Here is a 19,800-nt window from a genome sequence, read left to right as displayed (position 1 = left end):
AAAAAAGAATTTTTTCGACATCTAACATTGAAGGGTTGTTCATTTTGTGAAAGTTGCTTCTTTTAGCGTTCGGGTTTTATTTAAAAAAAAAGTTAGTAAAGTGGGGGTTCGATTTGTATTTTAATAAAAGTTAGGGGGTTAAGTTTGTGAAATTTGAAAAAAGTATACGTATAAAGTGGGAGTTCGATTTGTATTTTAATAAAAATTAGGGGGTTAAGTTTGCGAAAAGTGGGAAAAAATATACGTATAAAGCGGGGGTGCGATTTGTATTTTAATAAGAGTATAAAGTGGGGGTGCGATTTGTATTTTAATAAAAGTTGGGGGTTAAGTTTGCGAAAAGTGAAAAAAGGAATATTACTATTCATTTGTCCTTTGTCTTTTAGATATAGTTAGAGGTTAAGTTTGTGAAATTTGAAAAAAGTATACGTATAAAGTGGGAGTTCGATTTGTATTTTAATAAAAGTTAGGGGGTTAAGTTTGTGAAAATTGAATATTAGTAAAAAAAAAAAAGTTAGTAAAGTGGGGGTTCGATTTGTATTTTAATAAAAGTTAGGGGTTAAGTTTGCGAAAAGTGAGAAAAAATATACGTATAAAGCGGGGGTGCGATTTGTATTTTAATAAGAGTATAAAGTGGGAGTGCGATTTGTATTTTAATAAAAGTTGAGGGGTTAAGTTTGTGAAAAGTGAAAAAATGAATAGTACTATTATTTGGCCGTTGTCTTTTAGATATAGGTATAGTTTGTGAAAATTGAATATTAGTAAAAAAAAAAAAGTTAGTAAAGTGGGGGTTCGATTTGTATTTTAATAAAAGTTAGGGGGTTAAATTTGCGAAAAGTGGGAAAAAATATACGTATAAAGCGGGGGTGCGATTTGTATTTTAATAAAAGTATAAAGTGAGAGTGCGATTTGTATTTTAATAAAAGTTGGGAGTTAAGTTTGCGGAAAGTGAAAAAAGAAATAGTGCTATTCATTTGGCCTTTGCCTTTTAGATATAGGTTTATAATTAAAGGTTAAACGTTAATTAATAGCAATTCTTTGATATTTGGTCTCAGTTGAAGGCTCGGATCCTTCATCAAACCCCCTCTTTTTTTCAAACAAATAACGGACCGGCGGCATCACCACCGGCGGCGGCGGAATCCGGTAACTATCCAACGGCGGCGGTGGGTGACGCCAATCTGGCAATGGTCCCGCCAAAAGTAAGTTTTGTAACAATGGTCCTGCTTTTATCACTGCTTCCAAAAGCTTTCCTTTTTCCGGCAATACCCTCACCGGAAAACATAAATTCAGCTCCGGCAAACATGCCGGCGCCATAGCTCCAACTGGGGTTTCCGTCACCGGAGATGAAACAATGCTTTCTTCACAATCGGAGAATGATAAGTTGGTATTTGTGATGGGTTCACGTTCATCGTCAATGCTTGACACGGCAGAGTACGGCGGAGGTACGGTGGTTGTACGGTGGTAGTTGAGGAGGGTTTGGTAAAGGTTTTGGGCTTCTTTTTTTTCGTTAATTGCGGTTGTTAGAAGGTGTTTAAGATGAGTTAATTGATCATCTTTTTGGTTTAATTCTTCTTGTGCTTTGAATCTTGTTGCTTCAAGCTCCATTGTTGTAATCAATAGTGATTCTGTTAATTCTTCTGTTGTCTGTTTCATAAAAAAAAAAAAGTTTAACCAATACGCATGAAAAGAGATTTATAATTACTTAAAAAGATTCAACCTTTTTAGCAAAATAACTCAAAATTGAATATGAAGATCCAATGTGAGTATAATGCAAGAAAATTTTGTTTAATTCGTAACAATAAATATAATAATCTACATCTAATTAAGCTAAATCTGCTTACGATTAAACTGATTTTAATCGTAAGCAATTTGTATATATTTAGCTTTAGCTCTGTTATATGACTAGAAAGTCGAAACTAACTATACAATTACATGTACATTATTAAAATTTGTCTATCTAATTTTTTTAAACGTAATAACATGTAGATAAACAACTTTTAATAAGAAATTTTACACGAAGTGTAATGTGAGTAATGAAGAATGAAATAAGACCTTTCCATGGTAGAAATATGACAAGTCAAGTAGGCAAGTGGGGCTTTGATCTTCCATGAGTGCCTTGCAATGCTAAATGATACTGTAAATGCTAATGAGTATTTGTTATTTTGGCAAATGAAATGGGGTGGGTGGAATTGAGGTTTATAATGTGTGAATTTTTGCACTAGTCTTGATTTTGTCTACTGTGTGTCTACATTGGAGTATATTATATTTTTATATTTAAGAAAAGTTTGAGTGTTATTTGCCTGACTTGAGAAGTGTGAGATTATTCTGTATATACCTACATAACATAACATATATGTCAAAACGTGTAGCCTAATTTTGTACTCCGTATCATTTTGTCTCTATTATAATATCTCTTAATAAAAGGTAGTCAAACCCTCCGAGCGCGAAATCTGGTATCTTCTATGAAGAGTCAATGTGCTTGTTCATAGGAGAGTTTCCTCGCTTAAAAAAAAAAAAAAATCTCTTAATAACCCAATTAGCATGCAAATTGATGCATAATCATACATTTTTTATTAATTAGTCATCAAGTACATAAGAACTATACTAAGCTTAAGATATTTGGTTAGTATTTTCTTTTATCTAAGTAAACGTTTGACTAGTTTTACGTACTTTTCAAAATGTTTGAAATTTCGACAATCGCAACTGACTCAAGCGAATATTGATTTTGCATACCAAAGTATCAATAGAATGAACAAATAAGCATGTGATGTGGTTCAGCGGTTGGTGGCCTGCCTCCTTTAGAGGAGGTCAGGAGTTTGACCCCCGCTGGCTACAATTTAAATACACAATTTCATCCATGTCATGAAGTATCCACCCATGACACATTTCCCATATTGTTTGGGGGGGTAAAGGGGAGGGGGGGTTTTTACTTGGACGTGCCCTTGGATCGGTTTCAAGGTTTCCTCCCGGGCAGCGATGGAGGCGGGGTTATTATCGCTGCATCGGCATAGTCGAAACGGGAGATGATCGCAACGGGTGGTTTAGTCCCCCTCGGGTGATCCCAATCGCTGTTAAAAAAAAAATGAACAAATAAGCGCTAGAGTTACTATATTAATATAACAAATTGTTTATGAATGATGTTAGACGGTATATTAGAATATGTGTAGCCCAACCTAATTTAACCTAATGGGACTGTGTAGCCAAGTGCCCAACCTGATTGCGTAGTGGGCTACACATCTATAATTTCAATTAAAATGCTAGTATAATAATGATGTCATTATTAGGCAAATTATTTTTTTAGAAAAAAATCAAAAAATAAAAGAAAAAAATCTAAGAATGGTAGGTGATGTCATTTATCTAAATAATTTTGAATTAAAATTAAATTTTATTAATTATTATTATTATTATTAAATCTTATTAATAATTATTTTAATTATTAAAATTAAATAATTTTAAATTATTTTAATTAATTATTTTGAATTGAGTACGAGAAGGTATAAAAGCTAGGAGAAGGAAACCAATTCTAAATTTATATTTTAATTTACACTTTTAAAATAAAATAAAAACCAATATTATATTTTATGATTGGATATGGATTGTTTAATATGCATTTTAGGTGTTTGATGAAATTTTCAGCTGACGAGTTTCTTAGTCGGACTCTGTGGTTTCACGGGTCATTAAACTAAACGACTTTAGCATTTACGTTCACTTAATACCTAAAACATATCATTAAACTGTTTCGTTTAAACAAACTCGTGATTCTACGGGTCATTTCACTAGTATTCTAATATACCGTCTAACAAATGAACGCTAAAGTTAAGCAACATCTGTCATTTCTAATTAGAAAGTTTATGAAAAACAAAACTTATAGATATAAAAAAATAAATATTTTTGTACCATTTTTCCTATGTACTTAATTCATCCAGATCTATAAATCAAGCTAAAGTTTGTCACTTGAGTAAATTTGCCCTCAAAATTAAGGGAGATGATAAATCCAACATGAATTTTACTTCTTCCAACATTATTTCATTCCTTTTTTCCAAAATATCCTTCAATAAATTACAACAAAAAGTTTTAAAATTTTTACATTAGTTTATCATTAATGGCATTTTAGACCATTTAAGTGGAAGAAGTAAAAATAATGTTGTATTTATCATCTCCCAACATTGGGTTCTTTGGGTTGTTCTTTTACTTTTTTTTTTTTTAAGATGTGAGAGGGAAAGGTAGTGAAAAGGCCAAGTGGGCAAAAGGGGTTCTATAAAGAGAAGACTAGATGTAGGTTAGTAGTCTTATCTATGTTTATATATGTATATATACATGCATAAATAAAACATAAATAAAGTAAGAAATATAAAAAAAATTGGAAGAAGTTTTTCATGGTTAGATTATTGAAGTATATACAATTATTTTTACTAGATATATACTACGCTTAATTAATTGAACTATCACATAACAGATTTCTGACCTTTTTTCTCACACTTAAAATATGCCGCTAGAAAGGTATGGACATTAGTTATCTTCTTTGAAATAAGAAATTAATTACATTACTTTATATACTAATTCCCGTACCGCCACGTACCCTCAAAACACTGTTATACTGTAGCGCCTTTTTTTTTTCTTCCCATCAACCCTATCGCCATTAACCTCCTACCCCTGCTATCATCTGAGACGACCCGTCCTAATCCATAAGGATGAATACAATAACATATGATTACATTGCGAGGTATTTGACCTCTAAATGATACATTTTACAAACATTGCATTCGTTTTTAGAAGACAAACTTTCATTACAACGAAAGTTGACAGGTATGCATACTATTTCATAATATATCCAAACTATGAATGACTTATTATTAATCTTGATGAACTCAACGACTTGAATGCAACGTCTTTTGAAATATGCCATGAATGACTCCAAGTAATATCTTTAAAATGAGCAAATGCACAGCGAAAGATTTTCTTAATACCTGAGAATAAACATGCTTTAAAGTGTCAACCAAAAAGGTTGGTGAGTTCATTAGTTTATCATAATCATTCATTTTCATCATTTTAATAGACCACAAGATTTCATATATTTAATTGTACACATAACCCGAGTACAAAATAATATGCGTAACCCGCAAATTAAAAATCATTCATATGGATTGAACACCTGGTAACCGACGTTAACTTTAATGCATAGAATATCCTCAAACAGAACCTCTCGTCTCTATAATAATAATCTCGAAGTACTAAAGCATTCGTACCCCGAATGGGACTTGTCAAGGTCCATAGATCTATCTTTAGGATTTGCGTCAATCAGGGGTCATTTTCCTAAATTCTTAGGTTACCAGACTTGAAGGGCGATACTTGTGTCTATTTCGTAAAATATTTTTAAAAGCAACGCATGTATTCTCAGTCCTATATATATATATATATATATATATATATATATATATATATATATATATATATATATATATATATATATATAAAGGGAGTAATGAAACTCACAATACTGTATTTTGTAGTAAAAATACATATGACGTCATTGAACAAGTGCAAGGTTGGCCTTGGATTCACGAACCTATATTAATTATATATATTTATATGTTTGATCAATATCTGTCTAACAATTTAGGTCAAGTCGTAGTGTATCACAATCTTAATGCTCGAGACGAAATATGCAAAAGTCAACAAAAGTCATATTGACCAAAATGTCTTTCAAAATTTATACATGATTATTATATAGTTTAAATATAATCATTTTATATATTTAAATATTTTTAACAGATTTTATTAAAGTAAATAATATAGTTCTTTTATTAATAAATAAAATTTTATATTAAAATTTATATAATAATAATATACTTTTATATATCTTAAGTAATAAAATTTATAAAGTTCATTTAATATCATAAAAATAATATGATAGGTATTATTAATGTAATTATATTATACGTAGTATGTAACGACCCTGGTTTTTCCAACTTTTATTATTAATATTTATTATTAATACTTGTGTTTTAATAAATGTATTTATATTACATTTACTTGTTATCGCGATTGACTTTACGTGCCGCGATTCGTCTTTGTGACACACGAACTTTTCACGAATAATATTTATAATATTATTTGCATTCATGATTAATTTTTATTAATCATTTTTAATTAACTAAGGTTACTAGTTAATTACTTGGGCCTTTTATTAATGGATTCTTGTTAATGGACTTAGAAGCCTGATAGTTAAAGCTAAGGGGTATAAAATACCATTAAATTTTACAAGGAAATACTATTAAATACGATACAATTTTACACAAGATATTTATTTATTTATAGAATGGATATACTTAAACCTTGCTACAACACTTTTAGGCAGTGTACCTAATCGTACAGTAGTGTAGTTTTTAGTAAGTCCGGTTCGTTCTACAGGAAAAAATCTTTAAACAAAGCTTAACGCTATATTAGTTTTAATTTATAAAAATACAAATATATATAAGTAATATTATTATTATAAAGGGGGGTTTTTACCGTTTAATGACCGGTTTGTCGATTTTAAAAACTTTAGTCGCAGTTAAAACCTAATGTAAAATATTAAAAATAAATATAACTTAATTTAAAGCGTAAAGTAAATAACGATAATGAAATTGCGATAAATAAAAGTGCGATAAAATAAAATTGCGATAATTAAAAAGTACGATAATTAAAAGTGCAATTAAATACAATAACAATAAATAAAAGTACGATAATTAGAAGTGCAATTAAATATAAAAATAAAGAAATTATGCTTATTTAAACTTCCGTAATCATGATGTTTGACGTGTTGATTTTAGTTTATTCCCATGGGTTAATTGTTCTTTGTCCTGGATTATTTAATATGTCCATACGGATTTGTCCATAATAGTCCATCAGTCATAAATATAAAGAGCGAAAGCCTTCGTCAAATTATTCTTATTCCCGAAGTCAAATATTCCAACTAATTGGGGATTCGAATTGTAACAAGGTTTTAATACTTTGTTTAATGAATACACCAGGTTATCGACTGCGTGTAAACCAAGGTTTTACTACTTTGTTAACAATTACACCAATTACCCTTGAATGTAATTCACCCCTGTTTCAACAAGTCTATTAACTATTAATCCAGTTCCGTGTCCGGTAAAATGAATAATTATTGGTATTTATAGATATCCCGCCCACCATACCCAGTCAAGCGTATGTGGTTATATATAAATACGTCAAATTATAAGTTTGTATATTAAATTAACAAGGTATTGTTTAGTTAATATAAAACTCACTAATAGCCCATAGTCTAATTTCCACAAGTGTCGTTCTTTTATTCAAACCCCAATTATGGTACAAAGCCCAATTACCCAATTTTAATATTTTTAGCCCAACATCATGATAACTTCGGTATTAAATAAGCATAATAATAACTTAGCTACGAGACATTAAATTAAAAAGGTTAAACATAATTTACAATGATTAAAAATAGCGTAGCGTTACACGGACAGAATTTCGACTTACACCCTTACAACATTCGCTAACATACCCTTATTATTAGGATTTAAAATTAAAATTAAAATTAAAATATAAATTATATATATATATATATATATATATATATATATATATATATATATATATATATATATATATATATATATCGTATAATATAGATAGAGAGATTGATATTTTGGATATTTTTTTACGATTAGAATACGCGAGCTTTATAGGCAGTTTCAGAATTTAGGGCTCCGCGACTCGCGGCATTTTTCCCCTTCAAACTCCGCGAGTCGCGGAGTTTGATTTTACAGCTCACTCCATTTTGGATCCTTTCTTGCCGACGGTTTTTAAATATAATATAATATATATATTAATTTTAAGAATTAATTATATATTATATTATATTCATATGCATAGTTGACTTGTAATTTTTAGTCCGTTGCGTTGAGAGTTGACTCTGGTCCCGGTTCCGGATTTTCGAACGTCCTTGCGTACAATTTAATATCTTGTACTTTGCGTTTTGAATTTTGTACTTTTGTAATTCAGAGACATTTCTTATCAATAATTGGAACCTCTTTGATTGTATTTTGTACTTTTGAGCTTTTTGGTCGTTTGCGTCTTCAATTCGTCGAATCTATCTTTTGTCTTCACCTTTTATTATTTAAACGAAAATCACTTGTAAACAGAACAGTTGCAACTAAAAGCTTGTCTTTCTTGAGGGATAATGCTATGAAATATATGTTCGTTTTTAGCATTATCAAATATTCCCACACTTGAGCGTTGCTTATCCTCAAGCAATATAGTCTTGAAATACTAGAATCACTTCTTTATTCTTCACACTTTGTACATCAGTGATTTCTATATGGCGGTATAAACAATGGTAGTAACGTTATGGTTTACAGTCCCACATGACTATAAAAAATTAGATCCTTAAGGAAATTGGATCTTTATGAAAACATTTGATCTTTTGAAAATTAAATCTAGCTTTTACCCTAGATAAGTTTTCCGGAATAACCCTTCACCGGTGTTTGCAAATTCTTTTTGTGGATTTGGTGGGTTTCAGATTTGAAAATTTTAGCTCAAAACTTGCGGTTTTGTGTCACCCACTTGCGAACCTTGTATTAGGAAAGCAACACGTCCAGTATACTTGCTCTGTATATTACCTTTCGGTAAACTACCGTTCGGTTGTAAAGGAAAGCGTTGAACAAGCAACTGTTAAGGCAATGTCCCCTGACATACTTTTAATTATGGTCTATAACGTGTCGGACGCAATTACTATCCTTTGTAGGAGCAATAGTAAAGCTCACCCTTATAATTTTTCGGTCTGGCACAAGGTCCTGTCTTCGACCATGCTATGCAACCACCGTTCTTACGGTTGACACTCGATTTAGTTCAGGTGACCTAATGAATTCCAGGTGAATTCCTAGGATTTTACGTTCAATGGTAATGAACGCATTGAAAATAGGTTTTCAGAAAATAAATCGGTTTGTAATTTTGATCAAAATATTTTCTCGTTCAAGCTCGAGTTTAGATATCATTGAATTCCATGAGTTTGCAATTCTCAATCTTTAAGGTCAATCTCTAGGATTGAGTAATAACATGCTTAGAAGCTGATTTTTGATCTTTTAAGGAGAATATCCTTTCTGGGGATCTGATTCATTAGTCTTATCAAGCTAATTTGCACGGTGTTCCCCCATTGTACGAGATAAATCCTTCTCATGGTTAGGATAAATCTGATCACTTGGCGACCATGTTTTATGCTGAGGTCCGTGGATTTCCTGCTGATTTTAGAGATGACTTTTCTAGGTTTTTCGTTAACCTACAGCTGGTCTGGACGACAACTTCATGACCTAAATCAAGAAGCGCGTTTCTTTTTCGGAAGACTTTACTTCCTTTTAATGATGGAATTGATTCATCGTGTAGATCCATCTTTCTTACAGTAAATCGGGTAAAACTGTTTAGTTTAGTCTAAAGCAAAAGTATTTTCAGTTATTTGTTACAGAAATATGTGACATATGTTTTAAAATAACTTGGTAATTTTTCCCACACTTGGCTTTTATTTTCCTTTTTATAATCCTCTATTCCATTTTAAATGAATTTTAACATTTTGGTTTGTTTCTCAATTTATGTCCTTTCCGAGGTAACAATAATTTCGGTGTTAACACCTAGTTTTATCGTTCATAAATATGTATAAACATGATTTTGAGTTCATTTAATTGAAAATTTTAAAAATTTTTACTAGAATTGGGTAGTCCGTATATAAGACTAGGGCTGTTCTTTATTATCAGAGAGCACTAGATTCTAATACAACTACTGCTTTACTAATATTTTTAATGGTAACCAAGTGTATAAAGTAAAAATTTTAAAAATCCGAAAGAATTTAACCCTTCCCACACTTAAGATCTTGCAATGCCCTCATTTGCAAGAAATCAGTAACAATTTAAATTATTGAGAGCGATTAGTGTAGAAAAACGATTAAATTTTACCAAAGTTTCCAAACATATTGTTATTTGTGTTGAATGATAAATGGTGCACATCATTTGTTCATTCCGTCTTGTCGTTATTTCACATATATTTTGCATCTTGTCGTCAAAATTAGTTGCTTTTGCTGAACTTAATGCCAGTCTTTGAAAATGCGTTGTTTTACCCTGTTGTGTACATAAGATAAACTGCAAACATATATACATATTTTTGAAGTTTGGTATATTACCCCACATTCAAAAATTATTAAAATCTAATAAAAGTTAGAAAATTATAAAAACTATTACAATATCAACATAAGTGTTAAATGTAGTAACATTACAAAAATAAATAAAACTAAATAAACTAGGGTTGATACTGATACCAGTAGGGGTTCCATGCATAACTGTATGTGTTATAAAATGCTTCAGCTGGGTTATAAGTAGGATACGGTGGTTGGATCTCTATAGAACAGGGAGGAAATATGGGCGTTGGAGTAGGAATATAGTTTCTACCTATATGTTGGCAATGAGCTATGATTTGGTTTTGATGAACTTGCCAATCTTCAAATGCTCGATGTCTAGCATTTTCATACTCTTGTGAAGCTATAAACCTTTGCATTTCTGTCATTTCATTTCCCCCTCCCACATTACCTGGCTGTTGATTTCTCTTAACCTGTGGATGTCTTCCATTATATCTTACTGCGGCGTTATTTCGCCTCTTCAAAACCTTAGCACCATGATATACATTTAAACCAATTGTATCGTGGGGTTCTGGTTCTTCGATTAATAATCTCCCCGACTTATATCCACATCGAGATACTCAGCAATTAATGTAATAAATATACCACCTCCTATTATACTGTGCGGTCTCATCCCCCTAACTATAGCTGATAAATAATAACCCACACAATAAGGTATAGTTACAGCGCTTTGTGGGTCTCGAATACACATGTGGTAAAATAAATCTTGCTCATTTACCTTTTCCTTATTTTTACCTCGCTGTGTAATCGAGTTCGCTAGAAACCTATGGATTACTCTTAATTCAGCTCTATCAATATCAAGATAAGAGTAATTTCCCCCTTTAAATCGGTGATGGCTAGTCATTTGACTCCATACACCATGCGTATCAAAATTTTCATCAATCTTCCTACCATTTAATATCAACCCTCGACAATCGGCAGATGCTAGCTCCTCAGGCGTATATATACGTAAGGCCTGAGCCATGTCTAGTAGAGACATGTGGCGCATCGAACCTCCTAACAAAAATCTAATAAAAGTTCGATCGGTTAAACTAGTTACCCGATCATTTATTTCTATACTACACAATAATTCTTCACACCATACTTTATATACAGGTCTACGTATGTTGAATAATCGTACCCAATCGTTAAAAGTAGAATTACCATACCTCTGTGTAAGTAATTCTCTAATTGGCTCGGCCAATTCTACAGCTTCTAACGGTTCCCATTCTATTACCCTAGGTACTTCAACAGCTTTAGAATGAAGAGTATGCAAGCCCCTTTGGTATTTTGGATAATCTATCCAACGTCTGTCTAATCTCAAGTTCGGGTGAGAATTTTCCACGTGCATATCTGAAAATGTCATAACTGGATGAGGTATATCTTGTTTGTAATAGTTATCAACATCCTGTTGTTCCGCATTCTCAGGAGGAGCAATGCGAGCTTGGAATGAAGATTCACCCCTTTCAGTCTGCAAAACACATCAAACAAATTTTTGTGCATCCAAATATGCATTAGTGTCAGCAAAATCATCAATCAAAATAATTACAATAACATGTTCAATTTATATCAAACTTATGCTTATTTTCATATTTTTATCAAATCTACACTTTTTCAAATAAGCATATACGAAATTGTTCGCTAAGTTCATAAGCATTCAACTGAAATAACATGTCAAAATAATCATTATTGGTAATTAAACAAGTTTCAAATGGCATTATCTCTCAAAAATCAAGTTCATGAATTTTAGACTTGAAAAAGTCCACTTTAATTCTCAAAAATCATGTTTAGGCTCAAAGTTTGGATCATTTAACTACCTAAACATGTTACACTACTTAATTTAGCAATAATTCATGACAAAAATCGGCCATAACCTGTTTATATCAAAAAGCCCCAAATTGCTCAAGAACACAAACCCTAGATTACTCAAAATTTGAAGTTTAAGGCTTCTAATCATGTTAAATAACATCAATCTAGGTTATACAAGCATAATATATAAGCAATTTAAGCATAATTACACTAAAAATCATCAAAATCGAATTGGGTATAAAATTGCTCAAGAACACTAAATTTTCAGATTAAATGGTGTTTTGGTGTAGAAATTTACCGTTTTCCTTGAGTAATTCCTTGATAGCATTCTTCTCAACATGATTTTGTGAAAGATTTGATGAAAAATGGCCAAAAATTGCGGATTTGTGTGTGTTTTTTCGGGTGTTTTTTACAGTAAAATGGGTGTTTTGTGTTGGTTACTGGTCTGTCTCGATCCCTTTTATTTTTTTTCTGGATTTTGAAATCTCCGCGAGTCGCGGTATATTTCCTCTTCAAACTCCGCGAGTCGCAGAGTTTGTATTATTTTTTTTTATAATAACTTAACTTATAAAACAATTAATTAATTAATTTTAAAATTTTATTTCCCTTGTTATTTAGGACGAGGTCGTTTCGAAACGATGTCCTAGTCCGTCCCTCGACAAAATTTTAAAATTTGTCAATTTAAAGCGCGGTTTTAAAAGCAAAGATTTTTGGGTTTTTTTAATGTTTTTGACATACTTTAATTCAATAAGATTAAAAATAATGATAATAAAAGTTCTCGTCCCTCCCTCGGGTAAAGCAATTTCGGTTCAAAGACCTAGTCTTCAACTCACGACGAATTTTAAAAATCATATTTTTAACTTAGCGAAATAAAGTAAATTTTTGTTTTTAAATTCACACCAAACTTAAATTTAAAATGCATAAAATAAAATAAAATATTCACACCAAACTTAATTAAAAATTCATATTAAAAATTCACACCAAACTTAAATTATATTTTTGTTTTTATATATACAAACTTATATTAAAAATATTAATTTTCCAAATATTTACAATTTTAAAAGTTTACAATATTTATTTAATATTAATTTATTAATTTTTTAAAAACATGGTAAAAATAAAATTAAAAATCTTTTTGGCTTTTATCCCACTTTAATCAATCAAATATTATCAAAAATATGCGCCCCTCTTTTCGGTAAAGTAATTTCGGTTTCATGACCTAATTTAACTCATGACGAATTTTTGAAATATTTTGAGTTGATTGATTAAAGATATTTATACCTTAAGAATAAACGTTAAATTTCGCAGTGATGTAATAAATTTTTGTATGATATCAATAATTTAGGTCGCAAGACCTAATTTCATCGAATACCAATTTAATACTTTATAGCGAACAAATTAGCGTTTATTATCAAAAGGTTAAAACTAAAAATAAAAATAAAAAAATAAAAACTGTACAAACTTACCTGTGAAATAGATTTCTTAGTGATATGTTCTAGCCCACTCATAAGATAGTCGGACTAATTGATTTTCCATGGCTACATAGGCGTAACCTCGAGCATTTAACGTTTTTTCTTCTAAACATATGAACGGTCCATCTCTGCATAAAGTAACAAATTCGGTATTTGAATAGGTTTGATTATTTGAGCATTTACCTTCGTGTGACCATTTTCCGCATTTGTGACATTTTTCAAGGTGTCGTGCTCTCCTTTTCGCTGCGGATTTTGATTTTTCTTTACCAAATTGTAACTTATTATCTTCGCATCTGGATTCTTTTCTTACTCCGTCCAATTTACCTCTGATTAATGATACTATTTCACTCGAAAGTGTGTCATTATTACGTTTAGTGATCAAAGCGTGTAGCATTAGACCATGGTTTAGTTCACAGGAAGTCTTCATTTCGTAAAAACCTAAAAAAAATAAAAATTCAGAATGGGGGGAGAAGACTAGTTCTTTAGGGTCTGCTAGGGAAAGACCATTCGGGTTCCATTTTCGAGAACTACAAGAAAACAGAAAATCTAACTCTAACAGAAATACAAAAACCTCCCTACACTTAGTTAAAATTGTGATTAACATTATTTTCAATTGAATCATCAACAACTTGTATATATTTGACTTTTACTTCAATCCATTTGTTGATTTCCTCCGTAACTTTCACAAATTCAACTTACATCGCCTTTTCTTTTGGCGATAAATTGGATACTAATCGGTTACATAACTTAAAGTTTCCTTTAATCTTAGCATCGTGAATCCGTTTATAAAGTTTCTTCGTTGAACTGTTAAAAATGGGTTCATCTAATTTCGTATCATCAACGGCATTCTTTGTGATTGGATCATCATTAAGTGTTTCTTCATCTTCCCCACACTTATGCATTTTTATTGGTCTAACAGTTTTAGTTGGTGGAGATCTAAACTTTCGGTTCACAAAGGTGATCGATGTATCACCATCCCTAAGTGTCATTTTACCTTCTCTTACATCAATGAATGCCTCGGTGGTTGCTAAAAATGGGCGACCTAGAATTAGAGGAATATCAAGATTTTCCTCCATATTAATCACTATGAAGTTTGCAACAAAGGTCAAACTTCTCACGTTAACAAGTAAATTATTTGCTATTCCAACCGGGTGTTTAATGGTTTGGTCAAATGATTGAACACCTATTTTGGTTGGTTTTAATTTACCCATGCTTAATCTTTTGTATAAGGAAAGAGGCATAATATTTGCACTTGCTCCTAAATCTGCGAGTCCATTATATACAGCACCATCATTAAGCAAGCAAGAAATGATAAATTCACTCGGGTCTCCTGCTTTAGTAAGTCGAGTTGGTTTGTAAACCTTTTACGGGTGTTCTTTTCTTGGTTCTTTCACTTCTATTTGAACTTCTTGTTCACATTTTTCTTCGTTTCTTGGAATGGGAGGTTTGTATAAGAATTCTTCTTCATCACTCAAATTTGACTCCTCCCTATATTCCAATTTTGATTTTTCATATGTTGTTGATAACATATTTATGTTTTCATTTTGAAGGTTTTCTTGGGTGGTGAAATTATGATTAACTTCATTGTCAACTTCCATCGGTCCATGTATGTAATGTTTAACTCTGTGACCATTAACTTTAAATTCAATCCCATTTGAATTTATTAATTCTACTGTTCCGTATGGGAAAACTCTTTTGACTATGAATGGTCCAGACCATCTTGATTTCAATTTTCCAGGAAATAGCTTGAATCGTGAATTGAAAAGAAGAACTCTGTCTCCTTCTTTGAATTCTTTTGAACTTCTGATTCTTTTATCATGCCATTTCTTCGTTCTTTCCTTATAGATTAAGGAATTTTCATATGCTTCATGTCTTAATTCTTCTAATTCGTTTAATTGACTTAACCGTAGACGTCCGGCTTCATGTAAATCAAGATTACATGTCTTCAAAGCCCAAAATGCTTTGTGTTCAATTTCTACTGGAAGATGACATGCTTTTCCGTAAACGAGTTTAAAAGGTGTGGTTCCAATTGGAGTTTTGTAGGCTGTTCTAAAAGCCCAGAGTGCATCCTCCAACTTAATGGACCATTCCTTCGGATTTGATCCTACGGTTTTCTCTAGAATACGTTTTAATGCTCGGTTGGTATTTTCAACTTGTCCACTTGTTTGTGGATGATATGCAGTGGAGATTTTATGAGTTACTCCATATCTTTTGAGAACTTTCTCAAGTTGATTATTACAGAAATGAGTTCCCCGATCACTTATTAAAGCTTTCGGTCTTCCAAACCTTGCAAAAAGACGTTTTAAAAAATTGACTACAACTCGTGCATCGTTAGTTGGGAGAGCTTGTGCTTCCGCCCATTTAGATACATAATCAATGGCTACGAGAATATAGAGATTATTATGAGATTTCGGAAATGGACCCATAAAGTCAATACCCCAAATGTCAAATACTTCACATACTTGAATGACATTTTGTGGCATTTCATCACGTTAACTTATTTTTCTGGCCCTTTGACAAGCATCACAGGATTTGCAAAGAAGGTGTGCGTCTTTGTAAATTGTAGGCCAATAGAATCCAGCATCATAAACTTTTCTTGCTGTTAGTTGAGGCTCATAATGCCCTCCTGTTGGTCCTGTGTGACAATGGTTTAAGATTTTACTAGCTTCATCTCCGAATACACATCGGCGTATTATTCCATCGGGACAACTTTTAAACAAATGTGGATCTTCCCAGAAATAGTGTTTTATATCACTGAAGAATTTCTTTCGTTTTTGGTACGATAATCCTTTCTCAAGGAATCCACATACTAAGTAGTTTGCATAGTCTGCAAACTATGGTATTTCATTATAATCTATCTTCAATAGATATTCATCAGGAAAGTTGTCTTGTATGGCCGATTCATTTAGAACTTCTAATTCGGGATTTTCAAGACGAGAAAGATGATCAGCGGCGAGATTTTCTGCTCCTCTTTTATCTCGGATTTCAATATCGAATTCTTGTAAGAGTAAGATCCAACGGATTAATCTTGGTTTAGCATCTTGTTTTGAAAATAGGTATCTAAGAGCAGAATGGTCGGTATAGACCACCGTTTTTGCTAGAACGAGATATGAACGAAATTTGTCAAAAGCAAAGACAATAGCAAGGAGTTCTTTTTCAGTAGTTGTGTAGTTCGTTTGTGCTCCTTGTAACGTCTTACTAGCATAATATATAGGTTGAAATCGTTTTTCAATCCTTTGACCTAAAACGGCTCCCATTGCAAAATCACTTGCATTGCACATTAGTTCAAACGGTAGATTCCAATTTGGTGTTATCATGATCGGCGCATTAGTGAGTTTCTCTTTAAGAATATTAAAAGATTTAATACATTCATCTGAAAAGATGAATGGAGCATCCTTTTCTAGGAGTTTATTCATAGGAGTGGCAATTTTAGAAAAATCTTTTATAAAACGTCGGTAAAAACCGGCATGCCCTAGAAAACTCCTAACTCCTCTAACATTGGTGGGATGTGGAAGTTTAGCAATTACATCTACTTTAGCTCTATCCACTTCAATTCCTTCCTTTGAGATTTTATGACCAAGAACGATGCCTTCTTTAACCATGAAATGGCATTTCTCCCAATTAAGTACTAGATTTGATTGTTCGCATCTAATAAGCATTCGTTCAAGATTAACTAGACATAATTCAAATGTATCACCGAAGACTGAAAAGTCATCCATGAAAACTTCCATGCATTCTTCTATCATGTCGTGAAAAATCGCCATCATGCACCTTTGAAAGGTTGCAGGGGCGTTACAAAGTCCAAATGGCATGCGTTTGTAAGCAAAAGTACCATAAGGGCACGTGAATGTGGTTTTCTCTTGGTCCTCGGGTGCTACTGGAATTTGAAAATATCCGGAAAAACCATCAAGAAAACAATAGTAACTATTTCCAGCTAACCTTTCCAACATTTGATCAATAAAAGGTAAGGGAAAGTGATCTTTTCTGGTGGCGTCATTTAATTTTCTATAATCAATACATACACGCCATCCTGTTACAGTCCTAGTAGGAATAAGCACATTTTTCTCATTTGTAATGACAGTCATGCCACCCTTCTTAGGCACGCATTGAACTGGGCTTACCCATGGACTATCAGAAATTGGATAAATTAAACCTGCATCTAGCAGTTTAATAATTTCTTTCTTAACAGCATCTTACATATTAGAATTTAGTCTTCGTTGGCGTTGCACATACGTTTTATGACCTTCTTCCATAAGGATTTTATGTGTGCAATACGAAGGACTTATTCCTTTAATATCATGAATTTTCCATGCAATGGCTGGTTTATGAGCTTTCAACACAGAAATGAGTTGTGATTTCTCATTTTCAGTAAGAGAAGACGATATTATTACAGGTAATTCAGATTCACCATGTAAATAAGCGTATTCCAAATGGTTTGGAAGTGGCTTTAACTCTAATTTCGGAGGTTATTCTATCGATGATTTATATCGATATCTGTCTTCTTCTTTTAGCATTTGAATTTCTTCTGTTGTTGGTTCATATCCATTAGCTATTAGTGTAGCTACCATTTCAGTTTCATCAATTGGTTCAGTTCCTTCTCCTAAAGAACATTCTCCCGTTCCTTGTAATTCTGGAAATTCTTCTAACAATTCTGCATGTGAATCTATAGTTTGAATATAATAGCATGTATCATCTGCAGATTATGGTTGTTGCATAGCTCTATCAACTGAAAAGGTAACACTCTCGTCCTCTATACTTAGGGTCAGTTTCTTACCGAACACGGCTATCATTGCTTTAGCCGTGTTTAAGAATGGTCTTCCTAATATGAGAGGAACTTGAGAATCTTCTTTCATGTCCAGAACAACAAAATCTACTGGAAATACTAAAGTACCAACTTTAACTAGCATGTTCTCCATTATCCCTCTAGGATATTTTATTGATCTATCGGCTAGTTGTATGCTTATTCTTGTTAGTTTCAATTCTCCAAGGTCTAGTTTAGCGTATAGTGAATACGGCATTAAATTTATACTAGCACCTAAATCTGCCAATGCTTCTATTGAACTAAGACTACCCAGAAAACATGGAATTGTGAAACTTCCTGGATCAGATAATTTTTCTGGTATCTTATTCAACAGCACTGCAGAACAATTAGCATTCATAGTAACGGCCGAGAGTTCTTTCATTTTCTTTCTATTTGTGATTAGATCTTTCAGAAATTTTGCATATCTAGGCATTCCTGAAATTACATCGATGAAAGGAAGATTTACATTTATCTGTTTAAACATATCCAAGAATTTGGATTGCTCGGCTTCAAGTTTCTCTTTTTTCATTTTACTCGGGTAAGGAAGTGGTGGTTGGTATGGTTTAACATAAGGTTTAGCCTTAACTGTGTTATCTTCATTAACCTTTTCAACTACCGGTTCTTTTTCCTTATCTTGATCAGGTTGTGGTTTTTGTGGAGTAGGAATAGCTTCATCAGAAATTACATGTATTTCAGGTGGTTTAAGTGTTGTACCACTTCTTGTGGTAATGGCTTTAGCTGTTTCATTCCGGGGGTTAGCATTTGTATCACTAGGTAAACTTCCTGGTTTTCTTTCACCTATTAACCTTGCTAGGTTACTTACTTCTTGTTCCAAATTTTGAATAGAAGCTTGTTGATTTCTAAATGCTTGAGCATTTTGTTCATTGGTTTGTTTCTGAGATGTGAAAAACTGCGTTTGAGATTCAACTAGCTTCGTCATCATATCTTCTAAATTCGGCTTTTTATCATCGGTTTGTGGTGGTTTGTTTTGAAAATTAGGTCTTTGCTGGTTGTAAGTATTGTTGGATACTTGTTGATTGCTAGGACCTTGTTGGTTGTTGTATGGAATATTTCAGTTATAATTCTGGTTTTGATTGTAAATTGATCTTGGCGGTTGATAATTATTCTGATAATTATTTCCAGGCTTTTGGTTTATGTATGAAATATTCTCTCTTTGTTCCATTGTTAGCTCAATACTAAGACAATATTTTGTCAAATGTGGTCCTCCACACTACTCACAACTAATTCGTATTGAGTGTATATCTTTAGTCATCTTTTCCATTCGTCTCTCGACAGCATCTATCTTTGCGGAAATGGAATCTAAGTCATGGCTAGAATCGGCTCTAGCTGCTTTAGATGATCTAACGATATCTTTTTCTTGGTGCCACTCATGTGAGTGGGAAGCAGTGTTATCAATAATTTTGTAAGCATCAGTTTCGGTTTTCTTCATAATGGAACCACCAGCTGCTATATCTATGTCTTTTCTTGTAGTGATGTCACATCCTTGGTAGAACATTTGTACTATTTAACAGGTGTCT

The 19,800-nt window shown here is 32.3% G+C and overlaps 1 protein-coding gene across 1 annotated transcript; it reads right to left on the bottom strand.

Moving 5' to 3' along the window:
- Positions 1 to 1,017: 1,017 nt before the first annotated feature.
- On the bottom strand, positions 1,018 to 1,638 carry LOC139875781 (uncharacterized). The gene has a single exon (XM_071863078.1). It carries the CDS (start codon positions 1,600 to 1,602, stop codon positions 1,018 to 1,020), a length of 585 nt encoding a protein of 194 aa, XP_071719179.1. The 5' UTR covers positions 1,603 to 1,638.
- Between the last annotated feature and the right edge of the window lie 18,162 nt (positions 1,639 to 19,800).

This window comes from Rutidosis leptorrhynchoides, chromosome 11 (genome assembly GCF_046630445.1).
Source record: "Rutidosis leptorrhynchoides isolate AG116_Rl617_1_P2 chromosome 11, CSIRO_AGI_Rlap_v1, whole genome shotgun sequence".
NCBI classification, from domain to species: Eukaryota; Viridiplantae; Streptophyta; class Magnoliopsida; order Asterales; family Asteraceae; genus Rutidosis; species Rutidosis leptorrhynchoides.
Note: the sequence above shows the minus strand (reverse complement) of the source record. Positions and strands in the feature narration are given on the sequence as shown.

Bases quoted from the DNA above. Each gene is read 5' to 3' on its own strand.
- LOC139875781 (XM_071863078.1), bottom strand. From the start codon at position 1,602: ATGGAGCTTGAAGCAACAAGATTCAAAGCACAAGAAGAATTAAACCAA.